Below are 23698 nucleotides of genomic sequence, written 5' to 3' on the forward strand. Positions count from 1 at the left end.
GGTTTTTATGTCTATCAGGAAATGTGTGTATACATTATGCTCCCTACTGGAACTCCTCCATTTACAGAGAGCAGTCTTCTAACATCCAGGGGGACTTCTATAAAACACTTGACCAGCACTCTTCAAAAAGTCAAGGTCGGGAAAAACAAACAAAATGAGAAGCTGCCAGAGACCCAAGCCGACTAAGGGACCTGAGGACTAAATGTAACATGGGGTCCGGCAACAGGAAAATCACATTGGTGGGTAAATGCTGAGAGCCAAATGGAGCCTGGGGTTTGGTCAATAGCAAGCTTCTGGCAAAGGCACCACAGGAAGGTAAGATTTTAATGATAGAAACTATGAGGTGGACACAGAAACCTCTGTACTCTCTCTGCAGTTTTTCTGAAAATTTAAAATTATTCTAAAATTTAAAATCTATGAGAAATTACTTCACATACAGAACAACCAGGATAACTTTCACCTTGAACTTTCACTTGTTTGTAATACTACCACAACTGCTTTGAGACAAAAATGACTGGTATATATAGGAATAGTCCCCAACTGTTAGACTATGACATTTCTACAACTGGGCTTCCTCGCTGGAGAATTCAAAGGGAGCACAAAGACCAGCAACATGGATGCCAAAGGTCTTTTTCGTGGGACATTATAGGCGATGTAAACAAAGAGATGGCCCCTCTCTGTCCTCTGGGGCCTGACACTCCTTCCCAAATTTACCATGTCACAATGCATTAATCATGAAGGTCTTGTCCAATCCTGTTTTAGATCCTAGAACAGCTATTTAATGAAGACAAGACCTATAAGTCAAAGAAAGGAATTCTGTTTCCCTGGAGAAGTTATCTGAAGAGGGAACCTTATGAAGGCTCTCAGAAATTTGAACACTATTTTTTAAATGTCTATTACCTTACATAGTTTATCATAGGTGAAAGGTTTCTCAGATAACCCCTCATCTTACTATGGTTTCTAAAACACAGATTGTGCTCAGTACCTCTTGGAATCCTCTGAGGAATGTAAAGGGATCCTCGAAATGGTTCTCTAGATTTCTGATTTCAGCAAGTGTGCAAATCTCAATATGTGCTCTAATCATGCAATTTTACTTGGTATTTTTTAAAACCTCACCATAAATTCTTGCATATGAAAATTACAGAAGCTACTCTCCGATGCCACCTATCGAGCCTGCCTATATGCAAGGGAAGTTTCTTACGCCTTTGTGGCCTCCAGAAACAAGGCGATTTGGCTCTTAATGTACGGCTGCCTCAGGATGCTCCTCACAGATGGCCGCTCTTCGGGCCTCTTGCTCAGCATGGTTCTCATCAGTTCTGCCAGCTCCGGGCTATAATCTTTCGGCATTGGTGGGAGCTACAGCGAAAAACACAACAATTATAACTAGTGGCCTTGTGAAGTAGAAGAGGGTAGAGGTTTCCCAATATTTATTTCAAGTCATTATCCACATAAGGTTATCTGCATACAGTCCACAGGAAGCTGACTGGTGTCCTGGTTCTCACAGCAAGTTGTAAGATTTAAAAGCAGATCCTTCAAACTGGCAGTCCCGTTCGAGGCCTCTCGCCTTTGGAACTAAAGCCTGACTTCCTGAAGATGTGTGTACCAGGTTACTCACTACAGTATTGTTTCTGAAGTACAGGTTTCGCAACTGGAAACAACTTCCCATCCATACCGGATTTGGGCAATAGATTATGGTATATCCTTTTAATGAAATGCCAGGCAGCCTTCTAAAAAATAAAAGACTTACAGGTACCAAACTGGAAAAGATGACCCTCATTGATTAAGTCAAAAAAGGATCCGTGTACCAATGTGCACAGCCTGATTTCACTTCAGTTATTTTTTAAAGTATCTGTGTATATATGTGCATACAGACACCCAGAGTTATGTCTGTGTAAAGACAAGAAGAAACTGGGAAGTCTGTGACTAAATTGTTAGCAATGGTAATCTCCAGGGGATGGAAATGGATAGAAAGAGGGGGGATTTCACTCCCTTCTTGTTTGACCCTTTAAGTAGTAGAATTATGGACAAATTTTACCTTTTCTTGTGTCTTTCAATATTTTCAAATTAAAAAATTAAATGAGTGTTGGTATGATATTAAAATCAGTAGGTGATTGACAGCCTTAAAACTTAATGGTGCCCGATGCCTACAAGGCCAAGAGCAGTGAGCCTCAGGGAACTGACATGTGCAGGCGGCCACTCTGGAGCCTCTATCACACGCACTCAGCAGTTCTCAACCGGTCATGAGTGATTGTGAGGACTGTCAAAGGAGCAACACATTCAAACAGAGTGGGCTCATTCCAGCGGGGTTCACTGCACCCTAAGCCCCTTAGGAGAGACTCCCAATAGCCTCGCAGGGCTGTGGCTACAAGGTAGTGGTTCTCAAAGAGCCAATGCTTCGGAGCCGTTAAGCCACCTTTACAAGTCAATACTGAGAAATAAAAAGTCCCTTCTCCAGTTCAACCTTCCTCACAGAAGGGACCCAACCATCAACTATCCACCCAACATCAATGATTACTCACTTTTGCCAGGAGATATTTAGAAAGCTGCAATAAATTCACCTTGCTCCAATCATTAAAAACAGCTAGTTCCAGAATATCCTTTACCTTTCCTTCAATTATCCGATAAACTAAAGAATTCATGTCTTTTGCATTGAAAGCATGCTTCAGGGTGGCCATTTCGTAAACACAGCATCCCAGGGCCCAAACATCAGACTAGAAAAGAAAACAGCCAATGGTTAATGTTGGCATGCCTGACATTTTCCTCTTAAAAAAAAAAAAAGACATTCTCTTAAGCCAGTTCATAGAGAATTCTTCTGACTTACTATTCTGATGGATTCTGAAATTACGAGAACGATGCAGACAGCAGGTGAGCTGGTATGCACAGACCAGTCCTACCTTATAGTTGTAGGGCTTGTTCGAGAACAGTTCGGGGCTCATGTAGTAGGGCGTGCCGATGAGGGTGCTGGCCATGTCGCAGTGGCTCTCCAGCACTCGGGCGATCCCCAGGTCACCCACTTTGATGATATTTGTTCTTGTTAGGAAAACATTTTGAGTTTTCAGATCTCGGTGAAGGATGTGCTTTTCATGTAAATACTGAGGATAGAAATAAAACTTCATTAGATGTAAACAGGCTTGTCTACTTATTCCTGACTACTTATTCACCATCCATGATTGCATGAGTTAAACAGCCTTACTTATCCACATATCAAGACACTACTGTTTTATAACCTCTAAATAAAAAGTCTAATTTATAACTTTCTGAAGTAGGAAATTAAGTTCCATGCATTAATTTGCCCAAGATCCTTCCCAATTGTTCCCTGGTGCCCTGACAATTATACCATTTAGTGTTATGCAGATCCAGTTAGAAACATGCTTACAAACTCCCACTGATGGTACAAGGACAACTTATACAAGGTCAGATGCACATCCCCCTCAGACTCATGAAACCTTCAGCTTAATGATATTTTCAACTATAACAAGATCACTTTTACTTAGAGAGGGTACCTTAGAATTTAAACATAGTCAATTAATTCTGGATAAATCTGCCCAGTTCCAGAACGGTATTTCGTACAGTCTCACTTTTGAATACATGTATATTAAAACACAAACATGTTTTGCCTTTCCACTCACTGCCACGGCAGGTTAAAGCGCAAAGCCCCACAGTTCAGGCGTGTTAATTAGCCCAACCACCTTTCAGTACAACACAGCTGACCAGCTGATAACAAACATGGTCATTCTTTGCCCTTAGTGGACTCAGGGTCCTTAAAATTGCCTGCTTAAACATTAAATGAATAAGAGAATTGTCATCCCTGCCATGAGACATGAAGTCCATGTCTACTTCAATAGAGACATCCGTCATTCAGAAGCACCCCAAAGCGACACTCAACAAGAAGGCCCGGGTCCACTTCCTAGGTGGATTTAAAAAAAAATACATTTTGTCGATGTAAGCATCTGAGAAAGCATTTTCCTACACTCCACCTGCCATCCCGTCACCTTGAAGCGCGTGGGATGCCGCAAGTCTCGGCAGTACCTGCAGAGCCATGGCGATCTGAACAAACCACTCCACCACCCGACTCTCAGGCAGAAGCCGCCCCTGTTGCTCTTTGAGCTTTCGGTACAGATCGCCTCCTTCGCAGAAGCCCATGACGATGTACAGCAGACCGTCCCCTCCCTCCCAGGACTCCTTGTAGGTGACAATATTAGGGTGCTTCAGCTGAGACAAGAGCTGAGCTTCCTGTTCAGCGGCCCGCCGCTCTCGGCTGGAGGCGTTTCGGAGGTTCAGCTTTTTGATGACATACTACAAAGGAAACATACATTTTTACCAAGTGCAAATAAGTACACAGTTTTATAGGTTCAGAATGTATTTGAGGGTTCTCCTGAATGTCCTCTAAACCAGCCCCCTGGAGCTTCTCAGATAAAACATTTTGTTATTCACAAAGCACAAAATTGGGAAAAAGATTTGCTACCATGAATTACACAGGTTAGACTTACTGTGGGGCGTGGTATGGGGAGGTCACACACACACAAAAACCTGTACCTTCCGTTTGCATTTTATAATTTCATTAATGGCTAAAAAATGAGTCCATGTTAATATATCACTGGATCAATCATAAAATCTGGTAGAAATTCCTTAACCTAGAAGTTGCCCCTAAAAAGGTACATTAAATACGGCTTGAATATACATCTGCAGCCATGGGTCCATGGCTTACATTAGAATGCTCAGAGGGATAAGGTTAAAAATCACTGATCCTGAACATACAAAATTATTCCCACTTAAAAAAAAATCAATATCCTCTAACACCTGATGCATTGTCCTCAATCAACTGAAAGACCATACAATTTATAATTCAACAAACACATACATAAACGTACTTTGTAAAATGTCAACTGCTGCTCAAATGTGAGGTGCTATTATTATTGCCAGTTCCCCTATTCTCCGCTCAAAATATCCAATGACACCCCAACCACTGCCTACTGAATAAATCTCTGATGCTTGACCTTGTGTTCCAGGCAGAGCCATCAGCACTTGACACAAGGTGGAAAAGGGTAGGTAAGCGGGCCTTATACTTAGGGGGATGTCTGGGGCAGTCCCATTGTCCTGGTGTAACTATTAGCAGCGCCGCCTTTCAGTTTCAAAATTATCCCATTTGGTACACTATATGGTTACCCTGCTTACAAACCCTATTAAAGAGCTGTCTCATAACCTGAGGGTAATGGGATAAAGTGCTTTAACAAAGTTTTGATAACATTAAGTATGCTTCAAACCACGGCAGACCGATTGGAGAAGAGCAGGTCAGGTGGCAGGGAGGCCTGGGCCGTCGCCCGGGAAAGGTGTCCCGGGTCGGGTGGCACCAGAGAGATGGGGCAGAAGCCTGCTGGCCAGCGGACAGATGAATAGGCGCGTGGCAGGGGTCAGGAATGACCCCCAGGGGTGTCCAGCTTGGGCGGCTGGTTGGTCGGTAGCGCTGGTCACTGAAATGCGGACTGTGAGGGACGCTTTGGCGGGAAGGTGATGCATTTCAAGTGAGTCCAGGCCAGACGTATGGGGCCCTTCATCAAGGGGCGACGCGTGCCCGGCGCTGGTAGGTACGGGGCAAGCCCGCTCTCGCGGAAGCGTCGGGCGGAGGGTAGACCGAGCAAGCAAGCGGCGCCACTAGGCCTACCGGCAGTTGGGGCCAATGGCAGCAAGGCCTGGCCTACGCGGGGGTCTGCGACGGCTTCCCTGATTAAGTGCCCTCCAGCGGGTCCCTTCGGACCCCCCGGGCCTGCCCCCGCCCCTGCCGCGCCCCAACCCCGCCGACCTGCCTGCCGTCCCGCCGGTGCCTCACGAGCGTCACCTCCCCGTAGCTGCCCCTGCCCACGACCCGCAGGTAGCAGTAGGCGGCCAGGGGCATGTTCCCGGCGAGGGGCCCGCAGTCGGGATGCGGCGGCAGCGGCGGGAGGCCCCGCTCATGCCCGAGAGGCTGCAGCGCCAACCACTGCGGCGACAGCCGGGCCCCGGCGCGAGCGAGGGGGCCTGACCCACGGCGACGCCGCTGCCATAGCAATCCGGGCCCGAGCAGCCCCGCGCATGCGCGGGAGGACCGGCCACCGAGCCAGGCGGCCAGAGAGACTGCCCCGGGCCCTGCGCGCGCGCCGTCTCGGCTCGCGGGACTTCCGGGTTGCCGGCCGCGGCAAAATGGTGCAAGCTTTCCCTCTTTCGGCGTTTATTTACTTGTTTTAAGTCCCATGCAAATGTTATTCACTCATCCAACTAATATTGATTGGCCACCTACCATGTGCCAGGCTGACAAAGTCCCTACCCTCCTGAAGTTCACACTTAATAGGGGTGACAGACTAGATTCTACAAGTAACATTTGTCGTATTTGCTTTATAACGCGATGATTACCCTATGCATCCAGCGATCCATCTTATTTATGATGCTTAAGATGCTTTTCAAAATAAATTGAAGCTATCAGTACACTCTGGTGAACCGTGAATGCTTGAGCTTGCCTACTGAGAACTGCCAAAAAGCCTCATCAGAACTCCACCAAACCCCTGCACTGAGTGACCACATTCTGGCATAGCTGACAGCTGGCAGTGTCCCTGGGAGAAGCCCGCACCCCTTAAAAGGCCTGCCTATGAAAGCACAAGCTGCCAAAAGAATTTACCATTTGTTCCAGCCAGTCCCTTGGCTCCTACCGGACCCCAAGACAGCTTTTCCAAAAACGACTCATTCCCCCTGGTGCTTTTCTTAGTCTTCATCCACCCCTCTTTCCCTCAGCCACCTTTGCCCGTCTAGTGAATCCCCTCATTTCTTGGTCTCTAGAAGTTTCCTGCCCCCTTGTCTACTCCTGTTCTCTTGACTTCCCTGCTTCCCTCGGGTTTGAGGTTTCCCAGGGTTCTGGGTTCTGCCCTCTGCTTTTCGCCATCTCCAGATTGCTCTTCACCAACTCTACAATTCACCCTATAGACCTACGGTGGGCCTGCATGGTGCAGGCACAAAGTGAACAAGTCAGACAAAGTCTTGCCCCTGTAGGCGTCCACTTGAAGAGGGAGATGGCCGTTTGCCAATGAAGTGTACTAACAAGTTATCCTTGCCAATTGGGCTCAGTGTTGTGCAGAAAGGTATTCAGGCCCAGCCTGGCCCCCCAGGGTGTTGCCCCGAGCAAGCATTGCTTGAGTGGAAGTCTGAAAGAAAACTTTTTCAGGCAGAGGGAGCACCCACCGTGTGCTAAGACCCAGTGGAATTGTTTTGTCCTGCCCCCTTCACAGCCCAGTGTGAACTCCCTAAGGACTGCCAGGCCTGCCTGCTTTGGCACCCAAACCCAGCACTTGGCACCGGGCTGGCACTCAGCAGGTGTGAATGGATGAACTGGGGTCCGACGACTGAATGGGTGAGAAAGCACCCACCTACACAATTGGGAAAAAGTCTCTTATGGTGGATGCTGGGAGAACCTGAGGAGCCGTGGGCTTGGTGAAATGGGTGTCTGGGGCCAGACCACTCAGGACCTGGAAGTGGGTCAGACAGGGAAAGGCCTAGAGCAAATCAACCTTTTTAAGTGATGACTTCGGCTGCTGCCAAAGAGTGGACTGTAGGAGCATAACGGAGCAGGAGGAGCAGCCATTGGGTGGGAGATGAGGGTGTCGTGGACATGATAGTGATGGGAATTTGGAAAAGAAGATAGCTGGGCATAGGGTGGCTGGGGAGGGGGTCCAGGATGCCGCCCAGCTTTCTGGCTTGGATGCCTAGGTGGATGCTGGGGGCCTTCACTGGGGGGAACAACTAGGAGGAAACGAGGCCTGGTAGCGGGCATGGGAGTGGGAGAGAAAGGCCATGAGTGCCGTTTGGACATAACAGGTGGAGGGGCTCCAAGCAAATGAAGCAGGCAGTTGGCTGTGTGGGCACAGCTCAGAGAGGTCTGGACCTGTGTGCTGCCCCCCACCCCCCAGCAGCACAAACAGCCTCTCAGGCCTCCAGGCTCAATCCTCAGTGGCCTCAGCTGCTTTCTGTGCACCCGCCCCCCACCGCCCACCTCCTCAGGTGAGTCCTCTGCAACACGGGGACAGTGACAGTATCCGTCTCTTGGGGGTACCCATGAGCCATACAAGGATGAGGACACATAAGGCACGGAGAAGCAGGGCAGGCATGAGTCACTGGCAGCTCTCCCCGTACGCTCCCTCCTCCTCTGAGGCCTCCCATGCGTTTCTAGCGTCTTGTATGGACCAGGCTCAGGGCTAGCCATCTCCCCACAGCCCAGGCTTGATCTTGCCACAAGCCTGCTCAAAGTATCTTCAGGGTTTCCCACCCAAAAGCCTGGCCACTTTCACAGCGCTGTGCCAGCCGGTCCCACACAACTTGCCAGTCTCCTTCCCCACCCTCCTCATCATGTTCTGCTGCCACCAGACAGACACCTCCCTCGCCCACCGCACACCGACTTCTCTGGTTTCCTCTCCTCCCCTGCCCACCTCCCTTCACAAGCCCTGCTCCAGCTCCCGGGCACCGGTCCAGGAGACGGCTCCTGCATCCTGTGGAGATGAGCCCCACCTTCCAGGTCAGTCAGCAACTCCATGCTCCTCTCTAGCTTCTGACCACTCCTGGGGCTCCCTGGGACGTGTCTGACGCCTCTTCCCAAGGCATCGGCTCACTAAAGGCAAAGAGACACTCAAGGTTCAGCACTGTGGTGTCCCCATGCCCGGCACTGTACCCAACCCACCACCAGGCTGGGCTGATACTGGGGCAGGAAATCACAGAACCTCATGTACAGGTTCCTGCTGATGCATCTCATCTGCCACAAAGGCCAGAAGGTCACTCAGGCCTAGGGACAATCAACTCTTTCCTGGAAGCTGCTCTGTGAGACAAAGTCCAGGACCAGCAAACAGAGATCAAAAGAAGCCTGTGCGCCCCTCTCCCCTGTCAGGGTCACGGAGTGGGCTGACCCGGGCTCTGTCAGCCCATGTGCTGTGGCTGTGGGGGACAGAGAGGTCTTGGGCATAACAATTAAGAAACTGCTTGTACAAGAGGGATCTCTGGGGTCTTTGACTCCACTTCTCCCGTGTTCCTAGTAATGTAGGGCACACTCAGCCATGACATAATAGGCCTGGGCTTTGGGGTCTACAAGATCTGGGTTTGAATACCTGTTCTGTCACTTGCCATGGGACCCGTGTCCCAGGGACACCATGAGGATAAAATGAGACCATACAGGGCTTAGAGCAATGTGCGACACAGCCAGCTCTCCATTATGAAGACGTGGTGTCCGTCTTTGTCTCCCCTTCACCTGCCAGGCGTTGCTGCCCAGGTGGAGGAGCTGGAGGCCGGCTTCTGATCCTCTTTCCAAATTTGGCTGAGACGGTCCCAAGAGACCAGGCTACGGGGGTCACCCATCGTGCGTCCCCGGGCCGTGCAGACCACACCGGTACAACCCCTCCAGCACTGCTCCGTCAGAGACGTGGCTGTCTTTCCAGTACGCAGTGTCAGCCTCCCTGGCTGAAGGGTCACTGCCAGAAACATGTGTTTACATCTGAAGAATTCGGAAACTAGAACCTAATGAGGTTTAGAAATCCATTTTAAGTGTGGCTTCTTGGCACACGTCACCATATCAGGGTGTTGCCCTGTGCCTGGCCCAGGATGGGTGAGCTGTCAGGGTCTGCACAATTCACGCTGGCCGGTGCAGGTCTGTGCAGTGGGGCACAACCAGCGTCTCGTGAGGAGTTTACACAGCCGGGCATCCCCCCAAAGAGGAAGTTTTCACGGCCAATTTTTGATCCTCCAAACTGTAATATTTGCCTTCCCCTTGTCTAATGTTTAATCCATGTTTATCCAGCACTTTACTGATTAATGATCTGAACAGGGTGACAAGGCAGCAGGAGCCTTGAGCCCACGGACGGCGCCATGGAGCTGCGAGTGCTGCTGTTCGTGCACCTGGTGTCTCTCCTGGCCCTGCAGGCCATGCCTGCCCAGGGTTCAGCCACAGACAGACCCAAAAGCAACAAGGTATGTGGGTAAACCCTCAGACCTGGAACAGGCAGCTGGGCGTGGGGGGCGCCCTGAGGGACACAGACCCTCAGTCCAGGGGCCCGGGCCGGGGCCTCCCCTCACCCCCTCAACCATGTCTGATTGGAGAGGTAACCTCCAGCATCACCGGGAGGTGAGGCCAAGGTGAAGGACACAGGCTCCGTCCCACGCCCATCCCTTGACAATAGGCTGTGGTCCCCTGAGCGTTCCCATGCTCACTGGCCCTGCTTTTGTTTTACAGAGGCGACAGACTGTGGACACAGTGAGTGAGACTCTCAGCAAAGGGGCCTGGGGGGGGCCATCACTGCAGCCTGCTTCCCCCTGGCTTCAGGGGTGTGCCCACCATCAGTGCCCTGGGCAGAGGCACCCCCGTCCCCCAGAAGTGGGCTGCTCTCCCATGCATGTCAGGCCCCGATGCACGGTCTCAGGCAGAGAGAGCGGGGTGGACCCTCCCAGGAGCTCTGCTACGCTCTCTGAGCACCCGGCTCCCGAGCTGGGTGCGGAGCCCCAGCACCTCGCTGTCAGACTCCCCCATCCCAGACTCAATTCCTTCACATCTCACTTTAGACTGTCGATGGCGTGGTCATCCGGAGTTTGAAAGTCAACTGCAAAGTCACCTCTCGCTTCGCCCACTATGTCATCACCAGCCAAGTGGTCAACAGTGCCGATGAAGCCAAGGAAGTGGCCTTTGATGTGGAAATCCCCAAGACAGCCTTCATCAGCGACTTCGCCATGTGCGTGCCCGCCTGACTCCCACACGCAGAGCTGCCTGCTTGCCAGGCCCAGCCTGAAACCACGGCCCGAAGTGGCCAGGCAGTGGGGACCAGCTCACTGCCCAAAGGGCCACGAGCCTGCTCCAGCACTGAGGGGATGAGCAAGCCTTGTAGTCCGTCCTGGGCTCCCATCTGGGAGAGTAGCCGGGGACTCTGATAGTATGTTTCCAGCCTGGGGCCCAAGGAGCAAAGGCTGGCACCCAAGGCTTCTCACTGGGCTCTGTGGCATGGCTGCCCACCTCACTGCCACAGGGCCCCTGAGCAACTCTGCAGGTGGTGGGGGGCAGGCAGGAATGGCTTGCCATGAGCCACCTGGACAGGGCCTCCTCGGGGTCTGGGCTGGGCGCACCTCCAGGGAAGGTCCCGGGTGCCCGAGCAGGGGCGCCTCCCCGAGGCTTTCTCCTCCCTGCAGCACAGCAGACGGAAGCGCCTTCATCGGAGACATAAAGGACAAAGCCACTGCGTGGAAGCAGTACCGGAAAGCAGCCATCTCGGGAGAGAATGCCGGCCTTGTCAGGTGAGCTCTGGGCCCTGGGGCCCGGTCTCTGGTGCTCCCGAGTACGGACAGCTCTGAGGGCTGCCAGGTGGCCATGTGGAGAGCAGCCTCAGGCTGATGGGAAGTGAGCAAACTGCCCACACCCACATGCTGGCACTGGTGTGCTGGACAGGGGTGGTTTTGACCTACCTGTCCCCAAACCAGCCTCCAGGAGAAGTGGGCCCTGACCCTCACCAGCCAACTAAGGCTCAGGGGGGTGGTCAAGGAAACCTGGTAGCACTAAAATATGAGACATTGATTCTGAGGTCCATGCTTTAGGTGACAGGGACCCACAGGTCACTTGCCATTTTCTTGATTTTGCCCCTGGTGGCATGTCCAGGGCGTCAGGGAGAACGATGGAGCAGTTCACCATCCATATCACCGTGGGGCCCCGCAGCAAGGCCACCTTCCGGCTGACCTATGAGGAGGTGCTGAAGCGCAAACTTGCCCAGTACACCATCGACATCAAGGTCAAGCCCAAGCAGCTCGTGCATCACTTTGAGGTAGCTTGCAGGGGACCCCACGCCGGGGAGCAATCTCGGGACAGGGCTCCTGCCCCTCGCTGTGGCTCTGAGCGCCAGCCCAGCTCCCACCGTGGGCCCTCCTGGGCCTGCGCACACAGGGAGGGGACTGCCTCTGATGAGGAGCTCCCGGAACCAGCCAGCCTCCTCCTCTCCGAGCTTCAGCTCATTCATCTGTGGGCTGGGGGTTCCTGCAGATCACGGACAGCCGTAAGGATCGTGAGTGCCACTGAACGTCCAGTAGTTCGTAAATCAGCAAGTCCTGGGCAGCCTGAGGGGCCGTGCTGGTCGCTGGCCCCGCAGTGGCAGCTGAGCTGAGGCGTGCAGGCATGCACTTTCATCTGGCCAATATGTTTGAGTGCCTATGCCAGACAGGCCAGGCCCTGTGCAGAGGGCTGGGTGCTGGCTGACACAGTAGGTGGCCAGGACACATGCTGACTCTTGGCTGAGCCTTGACGAGGGCCCCCATGGGAGCCTCAGTGCAGGCACTGCTTCACTGATGCAGATCGACGTGGACATCTTTGAGCCCCAGGGGATCAGCAAGCTGGATGCCCAGGCCTCCTTCCTCCCTAAGGAACTGGAGACTCAACTCATCAAGAAGTCCTTCTCGGGGAAGAAGGTGCGTGGATAGGTGGGGGTGGCACTCCGGACGTCTCAGCCTGGCCTGAGCCCTTGTGGAGTGTCCAGGCTTGGCCCAGGAAGCAGGCATGGGCTGCAGGCTGCCTGGCACAGGGGTGAGAGGTTTTGTGGTGGGCATCCCAGGGGAACTCAGCACTCCTGATTCTCAGAGCAACTTAGAAAAGCATCCAAGCTGAGGCTGGGGAGGTGCCCGCACAGCTGGTCTGGGCCAGCTGCTGGCTTTCTTGAGCCTCAGTTTCTTCTCTGCCTGTCTCACATCCACGGGGAGGCATTCAGGGAAATAGAAGGCACGCAGGCAAACCCCAGATGCTCTTGTGGTTGGAATTCCAAGCTCCACTGTTCTTGGAAACATAATTAGGTTTGGAAAGGCCTTTGGCTCATGCGGCCGCTTGCCACCTGTTTGCAAGAGCCCCTTCCCCAGATCTTGGAGGAGTGTGGCCTGTGGGTGGGTGACACTCAGCTATGACCCTACTTCTAACTTGCCCTCAGCTGGAGCCAGGAGCAAACCGTTTACTTCCGTCTCCCTTTGGTTGGGACTCCATAACAATTCACCGAAAAGAAATGTCTCTTAGAACTCAGGAGGGGTTCGGTTCTGTTTTTAAACAAAACATGATACCTGGAGTGTTAGCAAATATGCTTGCTTTCAGATGGGGCCAAGGGGGTGGGTCTTTGTCTTCCTAACAATTATTTTCAAGTTTTTTTTATGAGCATATCTTGCTTTTATAACAAACAAAAAGTAAAAATGAGTCTTTCAAGAAAATGTGGGATGTACAGAGGTTTAGGAAGTGTCAGGCGCAAACCATCCCTAGCATCCCCCAGCACCAGCACCAAGTCACAGCAGACCTCAGCTCCCACGCTGGGTCCTTCCTTCCAGCCTCTGCCCTGTGTCCGTCCAGGCAGGTTCTATTTTCCAGCACACCGTTTGCTTTTTTTATGGGCCAGTTTTGAGTTGGCTGATGTCTCTCGTGCTCTCACACTGCTATTATTTTTTTGTTTTGTACCCAAAGTGTGAGGCTTGTTGTAGAAAATCCCAGTGCTTCAGAAGCATATAAGCAAAGAAACAGGTCTTCTCTCCTGTCACTAATAGGTGTATACTCTCAGCAGCTCGGTGAGGGGCCCACCACACTCATGTCCATGCCCATGCAACACACACACACACACACACACACACCCCTACCTTATGTTGTCTTTGCAAACACACACACACACACACACACACACACACACACACACACACACACCCCTACCTTATGTTGTCTTTGCAAACACACACACACACACACACACACACACACCTACCTTATGTTGTCTTTGCAAACATCCGGATTGCGGCTGCAAACCAGTAAATGTCTCACACCCCGGCTGGTTCCAGGGTCATGTGCTTTTCCGCCCCACTGTGGGCCAGCAGCAATCCTGCCCCACGTGCTCCACATCCTTGCTGAATGGGGACTTCAAGGTGACCTATGATGTCAATCGAGACAAGCCCTGTGACCTCCTGGTGAGCCTGAAGTTTCTGGCCCAAGACTCTGAGGGCAGGCAGGGTGCTGGTGAGCAACGCCTCACCCCTTCCTCTCTGTTTCAGGTCGCCAGCAACCACTTTGCTCACTTCTTTGCCCCCCAAAACCTGACAAACCTGGACAAGAACGTGGTTTTTGTGATTGATATCAGCACCTCCATGGAAGGCCAGAAACTGAAGCAGGTAAACTGTGGCTTTAAACAGGTCACCAGCAGAAGCTGCCTCGGCCCATCACCCACCCCGCCCCACCCTGGTTTTGTTGTCAGAGTCTGGGTGTGGGATTTCTGCTCCCGGTCAGAGGCAGGGTGACTCAGCAGGGTATCCAGTGGTTAGGGCTCTGGAATCAGCCTCTTCCTCACTGGGCACCAGTGGGCAAAGGCATTCACTTCTCTTCAATGGCAAAGCAGGAACGATACCAGTGCCCACAGGGTGGTGGCTTTTCCCTGGGGGAGTGCTTGGGTGACAGAGCCTGCACACTGCAGGTGCCAGGGGTAACTGTGGCCGTCGAGGGGAGGTGACTTGAAGCAGGCACTGCCCAGCAAGCACTGGGCGCCTGTCCAGGGTGCGGTGCAGCCACAGCCGGACAAGCAGAGGTTTAGGAACTCAGCCCACTGTGGTCTCCTGCCCAAATGCTGCCCACTCCAGCTCCTGGTCATTTCTTCTCCCAGGCTGGGCGCCTCTGCCTTCTCCGTCCCCTCGCTCACCTCCAGGACCCTGCAGGATGCTCCTCGCCTGGCACCACGTGGCTGCCCTGTCCCTCCCCTCCTGCCTGTCCACCACGTACCTGTGGATCTCTGAAATGGGTATCTGGAGCTGATGGGAGGCACTGTCCTGGGGGCCTGTCCCTCCAGTGGCTGTCCTATTCTTACAGACCAAGGAGGCGCTCCTTAAAATCCTGGGGGACATGCGGCCAGGCGACTACTTCAACCTGGTCCTCTTTGGGTCTGACGTGCAATCATGGCGGGACTCGCTGGTGCCGGCCTCTGCCGCCAATGTGCAAGCAGCCCAGGACTTTGTGCGGCGCTTCGATCTGGCTGGGGGTAAGGGCAGGGCTCTCAGGCCACCTGAGGTCGCTTCTGTCCCCATGGAATGAGGGCATGCACGGGTCTGCTTTCTTTCCTGTGCAGCCACAAACCTGAACGGAGGTTTGCTCCGGGGAATTGAGATCTTGAACCAAGCTCAGGGGAGCCTCCCGGAACTCAAGGACCACGCCTCAGTGCTCATCATGCTGACAGACGGCGAGCCCACAGAGGGTGAGTGAAGGGGAAGACAGGCAGGTTGGCCTTGGAGACCCAACCCCTGGGGCTGGGGCCCAGGGTGGGGGTGGGGCGCCGCAGAGGCTTAGGGCAAAGTTAAGCACTGGGGTCAAAGCAGAGTAAACACCGTAAGTCTGAGGAGCCCCAAGGTATATTTCTGTCCTGAGTCGGGAAACCGGTGAGGTTTCTGCATGACACAGGCTGCACGGGGCCTGGGAGAATAGGCAGGATCCCGGGGTTGAGTTTAACGAACCATGTATTCAGCACTACCTATGGGCCAAGAAGCGATACAGAAAACAAGGCACGTCTGCCCTTAAGGAGCCCAGGCCCACCGGGGGAGGCGGGCCCAGGAGCAGATGCTCTGTTGAGGGTCCAGAAAGAACAGGGTGCCAGGAGACAAGGGACTGGCCCAGGCAGGGTCCCAGAGGCCTCCTGGAGGAGGTGACCCTGAGCTCAGTCTGGAAGGGGTGCCTGGGCACTACAGGCATATGCAGAATAGGTGAAGCCAGGGTGGAAAGAGCATGGGGGCCTCTCAGGCCACGGCAAGGCTCCAAGGGAGGGTTCAGAGCTGCTTGTGCTGGAGCCATATAGATGGGCGGGGCCTGCCAGGAGCCCCGAGCTGCTGTTACAGTTGCCCGGGTAAGCCAGGAGAAGGCATGGCCCCAGGATGCTGGTGGGGACTGGAGATGTTCTGAGATAGGAGGCAGGCCCCGCTGCTGAGAGCCGGTATCCTGTCACTGCCCTGGTGTGTGGCTGCAGGGGTGACGGACCGTCCCCAAATCCTCAAGAATGCCCGCGACACCATCCGGGGCAGGTTCCCGCTCTACAACTTGGGCTTTGGCCACAACCTGGACTTCAACTTCCTGGAGGTCATGTCCATGGAGAACAACGGACGGGCCCAGAGGATCTACGAGGACCATGACGCCACCCAGCAGCTGCAGGTCCCCCACACCGCATCACCAACAGCATGCCATGGGGAGCCCAGCCTTGGTAGCCATTTGCCCATCAGCCTAGAGGAGCAGAGAAAGCTCTGGCATGGAGTATGAATTGGCTGCATGAGCCTGTGATTCCTTCTGTAATGTGGGGATCTTGACACGCCACGCTGTGAATAGGTTTCCTCACTGGGTGTCCAGGGGAACCCATCAGTTCTGAGGCTGTGCCTCCCACGCCCGCAGGGTTTCTATAACCAGGTAGCCAACCCGCTGCTGGTGGATGTGGAGTTGCACTACCCCCGGGACAGCGTCTCAGCCGTGACCCAGAACCGCCATAAACAGTACTACGAAGGCTCGGAGATCATGGTGGCTGGGCGCATCGCTGACCATAAACTGAGCAGTTTCAAGGCTGACGTGCAGGCCCGTGGAGTAAGTGGTGGGCTGCGGAGGGTGGCAAGGCTGGGCAGCACCCAGAGGCTCCTGACTGGACCACACTGTTCCCCACCCTTGCCCGGGGCCTGTCTGAACCCGGAGTGGTGCCCCCTCCCCTGCAGCATGCCACACACACCCCAGGCCCAAACATCCCTCCAAGCAGGCATCCCAGGGACAGGCTGGAATGGGGCTGTGTGGCCCTGATTAGTTGCAGCCACTTGGTCCGAATGGACCACCTGCTGCTCCTCACATCATCCCCCCAAGGCCTGAGAGCAAAAGTCCAGCCTCTGCCTCCACACTTGGCACCTGCCGTGCATCCAGCCTGGTGCCTTGGTGCGGGGTGTGTGTGCCTGAGACCTGGACCCTGCCCTGGGCCCTGAGTGTGTTTGAGGGTTCAGAACTCGGGCTTTGAGAAAGGCTGAGGTTGGGGCTGCATCCACACTGACCAGAGGGGTGACCTTGAGCAAATGGGTCCAGCTCTTGAGGTCTCTCTCCTCTGAACCACAGGAGGGAGATGGATGGGAAGTCCTATGGGGTACATGGAGCGCCCCTGTGGTGCATGCGCACATGCAGTGCCTGGGGCAGGATGCCCTGGGGAAGCGATGCCCCATGATTACAGCTGCCGAGAGAAGCATGCCCATGTGCTGCGGCGGGTGGACGGACAAAGCCCCTGCCTGGTGAAAGCAGCTCCCAGAGAGGGCAGGGCCTGGTCCTTCCACCCCTGGCATCCCTAGGCCTAGGCCAGTGGGGCTCACGGAGGGTGCTCAGCAAGCTTTCGTGGATGCCTGGGGATGAGAGGTGCAGTGCCAGGAAGCGGGGAGGCCGAGTGTGACGCCCAGAGACAAGATACAGTGGCCCTCAGAGCCTCTAGTTCCAGCCAGCCTCTGTGCTCCTCATGGAACACAGCCCCTGTCCCCACTGCAACCCTCAGGAAGGCCAAGAGTTCAAGACCAGCTGCCTGGTGGATGAGGAAGAGATGAAGAAGCTGCTTCAGGAGCGGGGCCACATGCTGGAGAACCACGTGGAGCGCCTCTGGGCCTACCTCACCATCCAGGAGCTGCTGGCCAAGCAGTAGGAGCCCGACACTGCCCCACGCAGACACTGTCCACTCCAGGGCACCCCTGCCCAGGCCTCTAGACTGATGAGGGGAACGGAAAGGGGCGGCTCTGGGCCTTCAAGGTTGCGAGCAGGTCAAACTCCCTGTCTTTCAGCTTTGCTCGCAGAGTTAATATCAACCAGCCCATCAACAGAGCTGGCAGGGCCCAGTGCTGGCACAGGGCAGCCCACTATTTGCCCTCACTGTGGGGCCGCTGCATCCAGACGCCCGGTGCATCCTCCCAACGTGCAGGGGAGCCTCCTCGTTATCCCCATTTAACAGCAAACTGAGGCTCAGAGAGGTCAGACCACTTGCCCCAAGTCTAAAATCACCGGGTTTTCTCTGTGGGAAGTCTCTACATCATGAGGTCCTTTGCGCCCTGTTCGCTGGGGGGCTTGGAGCTGCTCTGTGTCACAGGATGAAGTCCATGGGGGACGAAAAGGCCGACCTGTCAGCCAGGGCCCTGCAGATGTCACTGGCGTACCAGTTCGTGACCCCACTGACCTCCATGACCATCAGGGGCATGGCAGACCAGGACGGCCTGGAGCCCCTCATTGACAAGCCCCCAGAAGGTATGTGCTCTGCAGAGGGGGCTTCTGAGGGCCAAAAACCTCCTGGGCTTCAATTCTCTTCCATTTCTCTCCCTTCCAGATTCTCTGCCTTCAGGTGAGTTTTTGAATCATTGTTTTTTGTGGTGGGGGGGCTTCCAGCGGCTGGTCAGGCCACACACACTGCAGCCCCCAGACCCAGACCCTCCGCCACCACCCCCAACCTCCACGTCCAGCCTCTCCTGGTCCTTCCTTCCCTGAGATGCCTCTCCCCACTTCGCCACAGCCCTGCGCAGGCCACAGCTCCATCCAGCCCTCCGTGGGAGCGTGTGACTGTGAAGAGGCCAGCCCCGGGGGTGGGCCGGGACCCCCAGGACCTCTGGGCCTGGGGGGCCTCTGGGGAATGAGGCCATGCCTTTTATGCTGGTGGCAAAGGTGACAGTGTCCTCTGTTGTCCTCTACAGAGATGCTGGGAAATAGAAGGAGTAAGTGGTGGCCCTGTGACGACGCCCACTCTGCTGCTCTGCCCTGCACGCTGCCATCCCTCAGGCTGCACACTGGGGCCTGAGCGAAGCCCCTAGCTTATCATCCACTTGCCTGATGAGGAAATGACTGCCCAAGGCTTCCTTCCTCCTCCTGCCCCTGGGAATCCTCAGAATAGCCGCCCTGACGTGGGCCAGGCTCCCCCACCCCAGGCCACCAGCCCCACCAGGTCCCCGAGGAAGGAGATAGACAGGGAGCCAGCCCACACACTGGGCCAACTGCTGCTCCCACACCCCATGGGCATCGAGGGCTCTGGGTCCCCTCCTGCTCCTGGGCCTCGGGCCAGCCCGCCTGGATGGCAGGGGTCTCGGAAGAGGGGCCCAGCCGCCTTCCCTCTAAATGCCAATCCTTCTCGCCGGCCAGCTTTTGTGCTCTCAGCCTTGCAGCCCTCTCCAACTCAGCCCAGCTCCAGCGTCCAGCAGTTGCCCAACCAAGTGACCGGGGGTGAGTCCTCAGGGGGACCCTTGGCCCCGGCCAGCCCCATCCGATCCACCCCGTGCCCCATCTAATGGACTCCATGTTATGCCCCCAGTGGACACTGACCCCCACTTCATCATCCACGTGCCCCGGAAAGAGGACACCCTGTGCTTCAATATCAACGGGGAGCCTGGTGTGGTCCTCAGCCTGGTGCAGGACCCTGACACAGGTATGGGTGATGTCACGCCTTCTGCCACACAGAAGGCCTGGGCTCCTCTGCCCTCGGCAGTCAGCCATGGACAGGATGGTGGTGGCCTCCTCTGTTTTCATTCTGCGCCAAGTCCTGTGAATCATGCAGCAGTCCCGCCTCCCCGCAGCATGGCTGCATGCGCCTGAGCCCATCACCCCAGGAGCGTGGGTGATGGCTGCTCCTCCCACCCTCCCTGTCCTGTCAGGCCATCTGCGTGTATTTGCTGAGCACCTGCTAGGGGCTGGGGTGCAGTGCAACCCAGACAAAGCCCCTCCTTCCCTGGGATTTGGGGAGGACAGACCCTCGGATGACAATTTCAGAGCACGAGACGTGCTGTGCTGGGATGGTGACATGTGAGGGGCTTTGTGGCTGTGCTGGTCAGAGGAGGCCTCACAAACGTGTCCACAGCACCTACGGTGACCTGCCCCCGCATCAGGACCAGGCCACAGAGAAGGCACAGGCCACGTCCTGTCCTCAGGGAGGCAAGGCCTCCTTCAGGGCCCAGAACAGGGTTGGGCAGCGGACAGTGAGCAGGGTCGGGGAGGGAGGGAGGCAGTGCCCTGTGCGGCCTGCACGAGTCTGAGGCTCCCCGTGGGAGGTGAGACCCTCAGAGACAGCCCAGCCTGGGTAGGTGTGGGGGATCTCCCAGGACGGGGGCAGGGCCTGGGCAAGGGCAGGCTGTAAGGGGTGGGGGGTGGTGGCTCCTCCCTGATCCCATGGCCCTTTGCCCCACATCAGGCTTTTCAATAAATGGGCAGCTCATCGGCAGCAAGGCCAGGAGGCCTGGGCAGCAGGAGGGCACTTACTTCGGGCGTCTGGGGATCGCAAACCCCACAACAGGCTTCCAGCTGGAAGTGACTCCTCAGAACATTACACTGAACCCCGGCTCGGGCGGGCCCGTGTTCTCCTGGAGGGACCAGGCTTCGCTGCGGCAGGACGAGTAACCGGGCTGGTGCCAGGGCCTGGGGGGAGGCGGGGATGGGTGCGGTGAGGCCAAGGCGCAGAACCCCAGAGCCAGCTCTGCCGCCGGAGCCTGCTGGGCCCTCGCCCCCAGAGTCGTGTGAGTAATGTCTGTGCGGCCTCTGTGGGGACTGCAGACGTGTCAGACCCCATGGACCACCCCACCCATTTCCCCCAGTTCCCACCACCTGCTCCGGGCCTGGCTGCCTAGAGGCCTGCGCTTCCAGGGCATCCTCGCCCTGCAGTCCACCCCCATCTCCACCAACAAAGCTAACTCATCCTTGAACAAAGGCCACCTCCTCCTTGAAGCCTTCCTCCTCCCTTACTCTGCTGAACTCCATAGTTCTCTGGGCTTCGTAGTATGGCACCAGTCTTAATATGGCTTGTCTCCTCTTTGTTCCTTCATTCCCTCATTCATTCATTCAACAAACTCTCCCAAGCACCGGAGCCTGATGCCAAGCAGCAGAGCTATAGGAAGAGGTGGGCAAAGTCCAGTATGGAGGACACAGATGATAAGTGGGAGTCAAAGAACATGGGCTCTGACATTAGACAGGCTAGAGTCCAAGTCCCGGCTCCACCACTTACCAGCCGTGTGCCCTGGAGCAAGTTACTCAGCCTCTCTGAGCCTCAGACCTCCCAGGATGAGTGAGAACTGAATGAGGCTGTCTGCATGGAGGGCTCGGCACAGGGCCTGTCCAGCACACTGGAAGGGCCCCTCACATGGCAGCAGCATATGGGAAGGAGCAGGTGACACCTGACCTTCAGGGGGTGAGGGGGCAGGCAGAGCAGCTAGGCCCCAGCAGACAAGGACAGCTGACTGGAGAGGGGGCAGTGCAGCCACATCTGCCCTCGCGACCCCGGCCCTGCAGGGTGGTGGTGACCGTCAATAGGAAGAGGAACCTGGTAGTGTCCCTGGAGGATGGGGGCACCTTCGAGGTGGTCCTGCACCGGGTGTGGAAGGGGAATGCCGCTCAGCAGGACTTCCTGGGCTTCTACGTGCTGGATAGTCACCGGATGTCGCCACGGACGCACGGGCTGCTGGGTACGGCTGGCTGGGAGGGCAGAGCTGTGGAGCTGGGTGCGGAAGCTGGTCCTGACAGGGCCTCCGAGGCTCAGAGCTCCAAAGAGGGCTTGTTCCAGTGAGGGTGTCAGAAAGGCTGTCATCAAACACAGCAAAACTAAAGCTCAAGTGAGCCTGGGAGTGAACGGGCAAAGGTCCAGTTATCAAACAGAAAGGCCCAGAGGGCTCCCAGAGATCTCCTGGGTGGGGCCGGTCATGGGCCACCCTGGCCCTCCTCATAGCCTTCCGGAGACCCTGCTGTCTAGGGGCACCTGCCCTCCAAACTTCATGCCAAAGGCTATCAGAAATAGTCAAGCCCTTGCAAGGGATTTTTCAAGCAACTCTAAATCTCCAGTGAGCGTCTCCTGAACCTGACGCAGGAGCAGGGCCCTGCCAGTAACTGCAGCCTCTGATGTACCTTTCTAGGACAATTCTTCCACCCCTTCGATTACAAAGTGTCTGACCTGCATCCCAGCTCTGACCACACAAAGACAGATGCCACAATGGTGGTGAAGAGCCACCGGCTGACAGTCACCAGGTGGGCAGGCCACTCTCCCCGCGCCTCTGCCCTCAGCCTTCCCCCAGGTGTCATATGGGTTGGGGGCCCCTGCGGGATCCAAAAGGTGACCCAGATGACTTGTCTCCCCAGGGGCTTGCAAAAAGACTACAGCAAGGACCCCAGGCACGGGGCTGAAGTGGCCTGCTGGTTCGTCCACAACAATGGGGCCGGGCTGATCGACGGGGTTTACACAGACTATATCGTCCCTGACATCTTCTGAGCCCCTAGCCAGCACACCTGGCAACGGAGGGCAGCATGCAGCCCTGCACCCCAGGCCCCGGGACTTCCATTAAAGAGGCCATGTCCAGCCCCGGCTGACTGCTTTTTGGGAGGGAGGTCGGCAGGGGCCCAACCCAAGGGCTCTGGGCTCCCAGCTGACCTGGAGGCTGGCCCACACCAACTCTGCCCCCCACCCCTGAAGCTGACTGGCCCCATGCCCTCTGGGTGCCTTGAGTGTCCCCGGCACACAGCCCTCCCACCGGCAGGTCCAGGGGCCAAAGGCCACTCTGACCAGCAGCAGCCGTAGCCAACTCAGAGCTCCTGTAGCCAGGCCCGGTACTGAGCGCCTTAGTTGGATTAACTAAATGTGTGCCCCAAGCAGCCCTGGGGGTACTTGTATTGTGCCCATTGACAGCTGAGGAAATGGGGTTAGGAAATTGTACAAAATCACTCATCTTCTAAGTGGTGGAGCTGGGATTTGAACTCATGCTGTCTGATGTCAGCAACTGTGCGCTTGATCACCCCCATGTCAGTATTCCCATCAGGCTGGGCAGCTGGTGGCCAAGGGCTGCTGGGATCTGATTGTAGATCTCCCAAACCATCCCTTAAAATGAACATGTGAAAGCATCATGACACATATACCACCCGGGGTCCTGAAGAAGCCCTCCCAGGACCTGAGGCCGCACCTGGGTCAGGGGTCAGGTGTCCAGGGGCACTTCCCCGGCCTCCACCCTCAGCTCAGCTGCCCAGCTGCAGGTCCGCACCCTCTGAGAGCCGGGAGGGTGTTTCCCGAAGGCAGAGAGAGCCACCTCCCAGAAGCTGTGGTCTCAGGGCGCCTGGCTCCTGGAGTCCTTTTGGGGTCTTCCTCCCCTGGCCCTGCCTTGGGGCCCAAGGATGACATCCCAGGGGGTAGGAGTGAACCTACAGGAGCCTCAGGCCCTCTAGGTGGAGGTTGAGGGGCCTCCACCACGCCTTTCCAGGGGATTCCGCCGATTCTCTGCTGGCTTCTGTCCAGGTCCCACTTGGGGCCCAGAGCAGTAACACAATTGCTGAGCTCCAGGCTGCCCCAGACCCAGGGAACACAGGGACCTCAGGGGCAGGCTGGGGGCAGCCAACGGAGTTTCAGAGACCAGCCTGCCCCTGGCATGTCCTGGGCTTCTCAAGGTGGAGCCATGGCTGCCGGCTGGCTGGTCAGTCTGAACACCACCCTGCCCAGCCGGGGCCTCTCTTTCCTGCCTATAAAGCCAAAATGTGGTGAACTTGAAGATCTTAGATTCCATCTAATTCTAAATCCAGCAGATGCCTCTGGGTCCGTCCACGCCCCCAGCTGCCCTCCAAGGGCCTCTTCACCGGCCTCAGAAACCCTATTTTGAGTTGCTCCTCCCATACTCCAAGTCCTTGGGGATTAGGTGGAGGCCTAGAGGAAAGGGGTGGGGGGGCTCCCCAGGC

At 55.6% G+C, this 23698-nt stretch overlaps 2 protein-coding genes across 10 annotated transcripts in view; one reads left to right on the forward strand and one right to left on the reverse strand.

The window, feature by feature from the left end:
• NEK4 (NIMA related kinase 4) overlaps window positions 1-13776 on the reverse strand; it is a 33995-nt gene extending 20219 nt beyond the window's left edge. Inside the window, exons 1-5 of one of the 8 annotated variants that reach the window (XM_073230704.1) lie at window positions 13761-13776; window positions 4030-4296; window positions 2895-3092; window positions 2604-2711; window positions 1202-1356 (exon numbers count right to left, since the gene is read on the reverse strand). In XM_073230704.1, the coding sequence (XP_073086805.1) occupies window positions 1202-1356; window positions 2604-2711; window positions 2895-3092; window positions 4030-4143 (575 nt within the window). In that variant the 5' untranslated portion in view covers window positions 4144-4296; window positions 13761-13776. Of the gene's footprint in view, window positions 1-1201; window positions 1357-2603; window positions 2712-2894; window positions 3093-4029; window positions 4297-5800; window positions 6104-8526; window positions 8700-13760 lie in introns of those variants that run through there. The other 7 variants (XM_017678426.3, XM_017678417.3, XM_017678444.3 and 4 more) reach the window with 7 other exon arrangements.
• Window positions 9830-22339, forward strand: ITIH1 (inter-alpha-trypsin inhibitor heavy chain 1). Of its 2 annotated transcripts, XM_017678396.3 has the most exons (22): window positions 9830-9972; window positions 10235-10255; window positions 10561-10727; window positions 11179-11283; window positions 11642-11804; window positions 12328-12441; window positions 13834-13959; window positions 14044-14160; window positions 14849-15017; window positions 15105-15230; window positions 15993-16174; window positions 16409-16594; window positions 17529-17668; window positions 18111-18265; window positions 18345-18359; window positions 18706-18726; window positions 19148-19228; window positions 19317-19430; window positions 20190-20391; window positions 21281-21453; window positions 21898-22009; window positions 22121-22339. In XM_017678396.3, exons 1-22 carry the CDS (start codon window positions 9871-9873, stop codon window positions 22248-22250), a joined length of 2721 nt encoding a protein of 906 aa, XP_017533885.3. In that variant the 5' UTR covers window positions 9830-9870; the 3' UTR covers window positions 22251-22339. The 2 variants fall into 2 exon arrangements, with proteins under 2 accessions (XP_017533885.3, XP_073086799.1); XM_073230698.1 differs by lacking the exon at window positions 18345-18359.
• Window positions 22340-23698: the final 1359 nt, after the last annotated feature.

The sequence above is a fragment of the Manis javanica genome, chromosome 3 (genome assembly GCF_040802235.1).
Source record: "Manis javanica isolate MJ-LG chromosome 3, MJ_LKY, whole genome shotgun sequence".
NCBI lineage: Eukaryota > Metazoa > Chordata > Mammalia > Pholidota > Manidae > Manis > Manis javanica.

Bases quoted from the DNA above. Each gene is read 5' to 3' on its own strand.
- ITIH1 (XM_017678396.3), top strand. From the start codon at position 9,871: ATGGAGCTGCGAGTGCTGCTGTTCGTGCACCTGGTGTCTCTCCTGGCC. The intron at 16,175-16,408 runs GTCCCCCACACC...CCACGCCCGCAG, and splicing joins ACGCCACCCAGCAGCTGCAG to GGTTTCTATAACCAGGTAGC. The intron at 22,010-22,120 runs GTGGGCAGGCCA...TTGTCTCCCCAG, and splicing joins CACCGGCTGACAGTCACCAG to GGGCTTGCAAAAAGACTACA.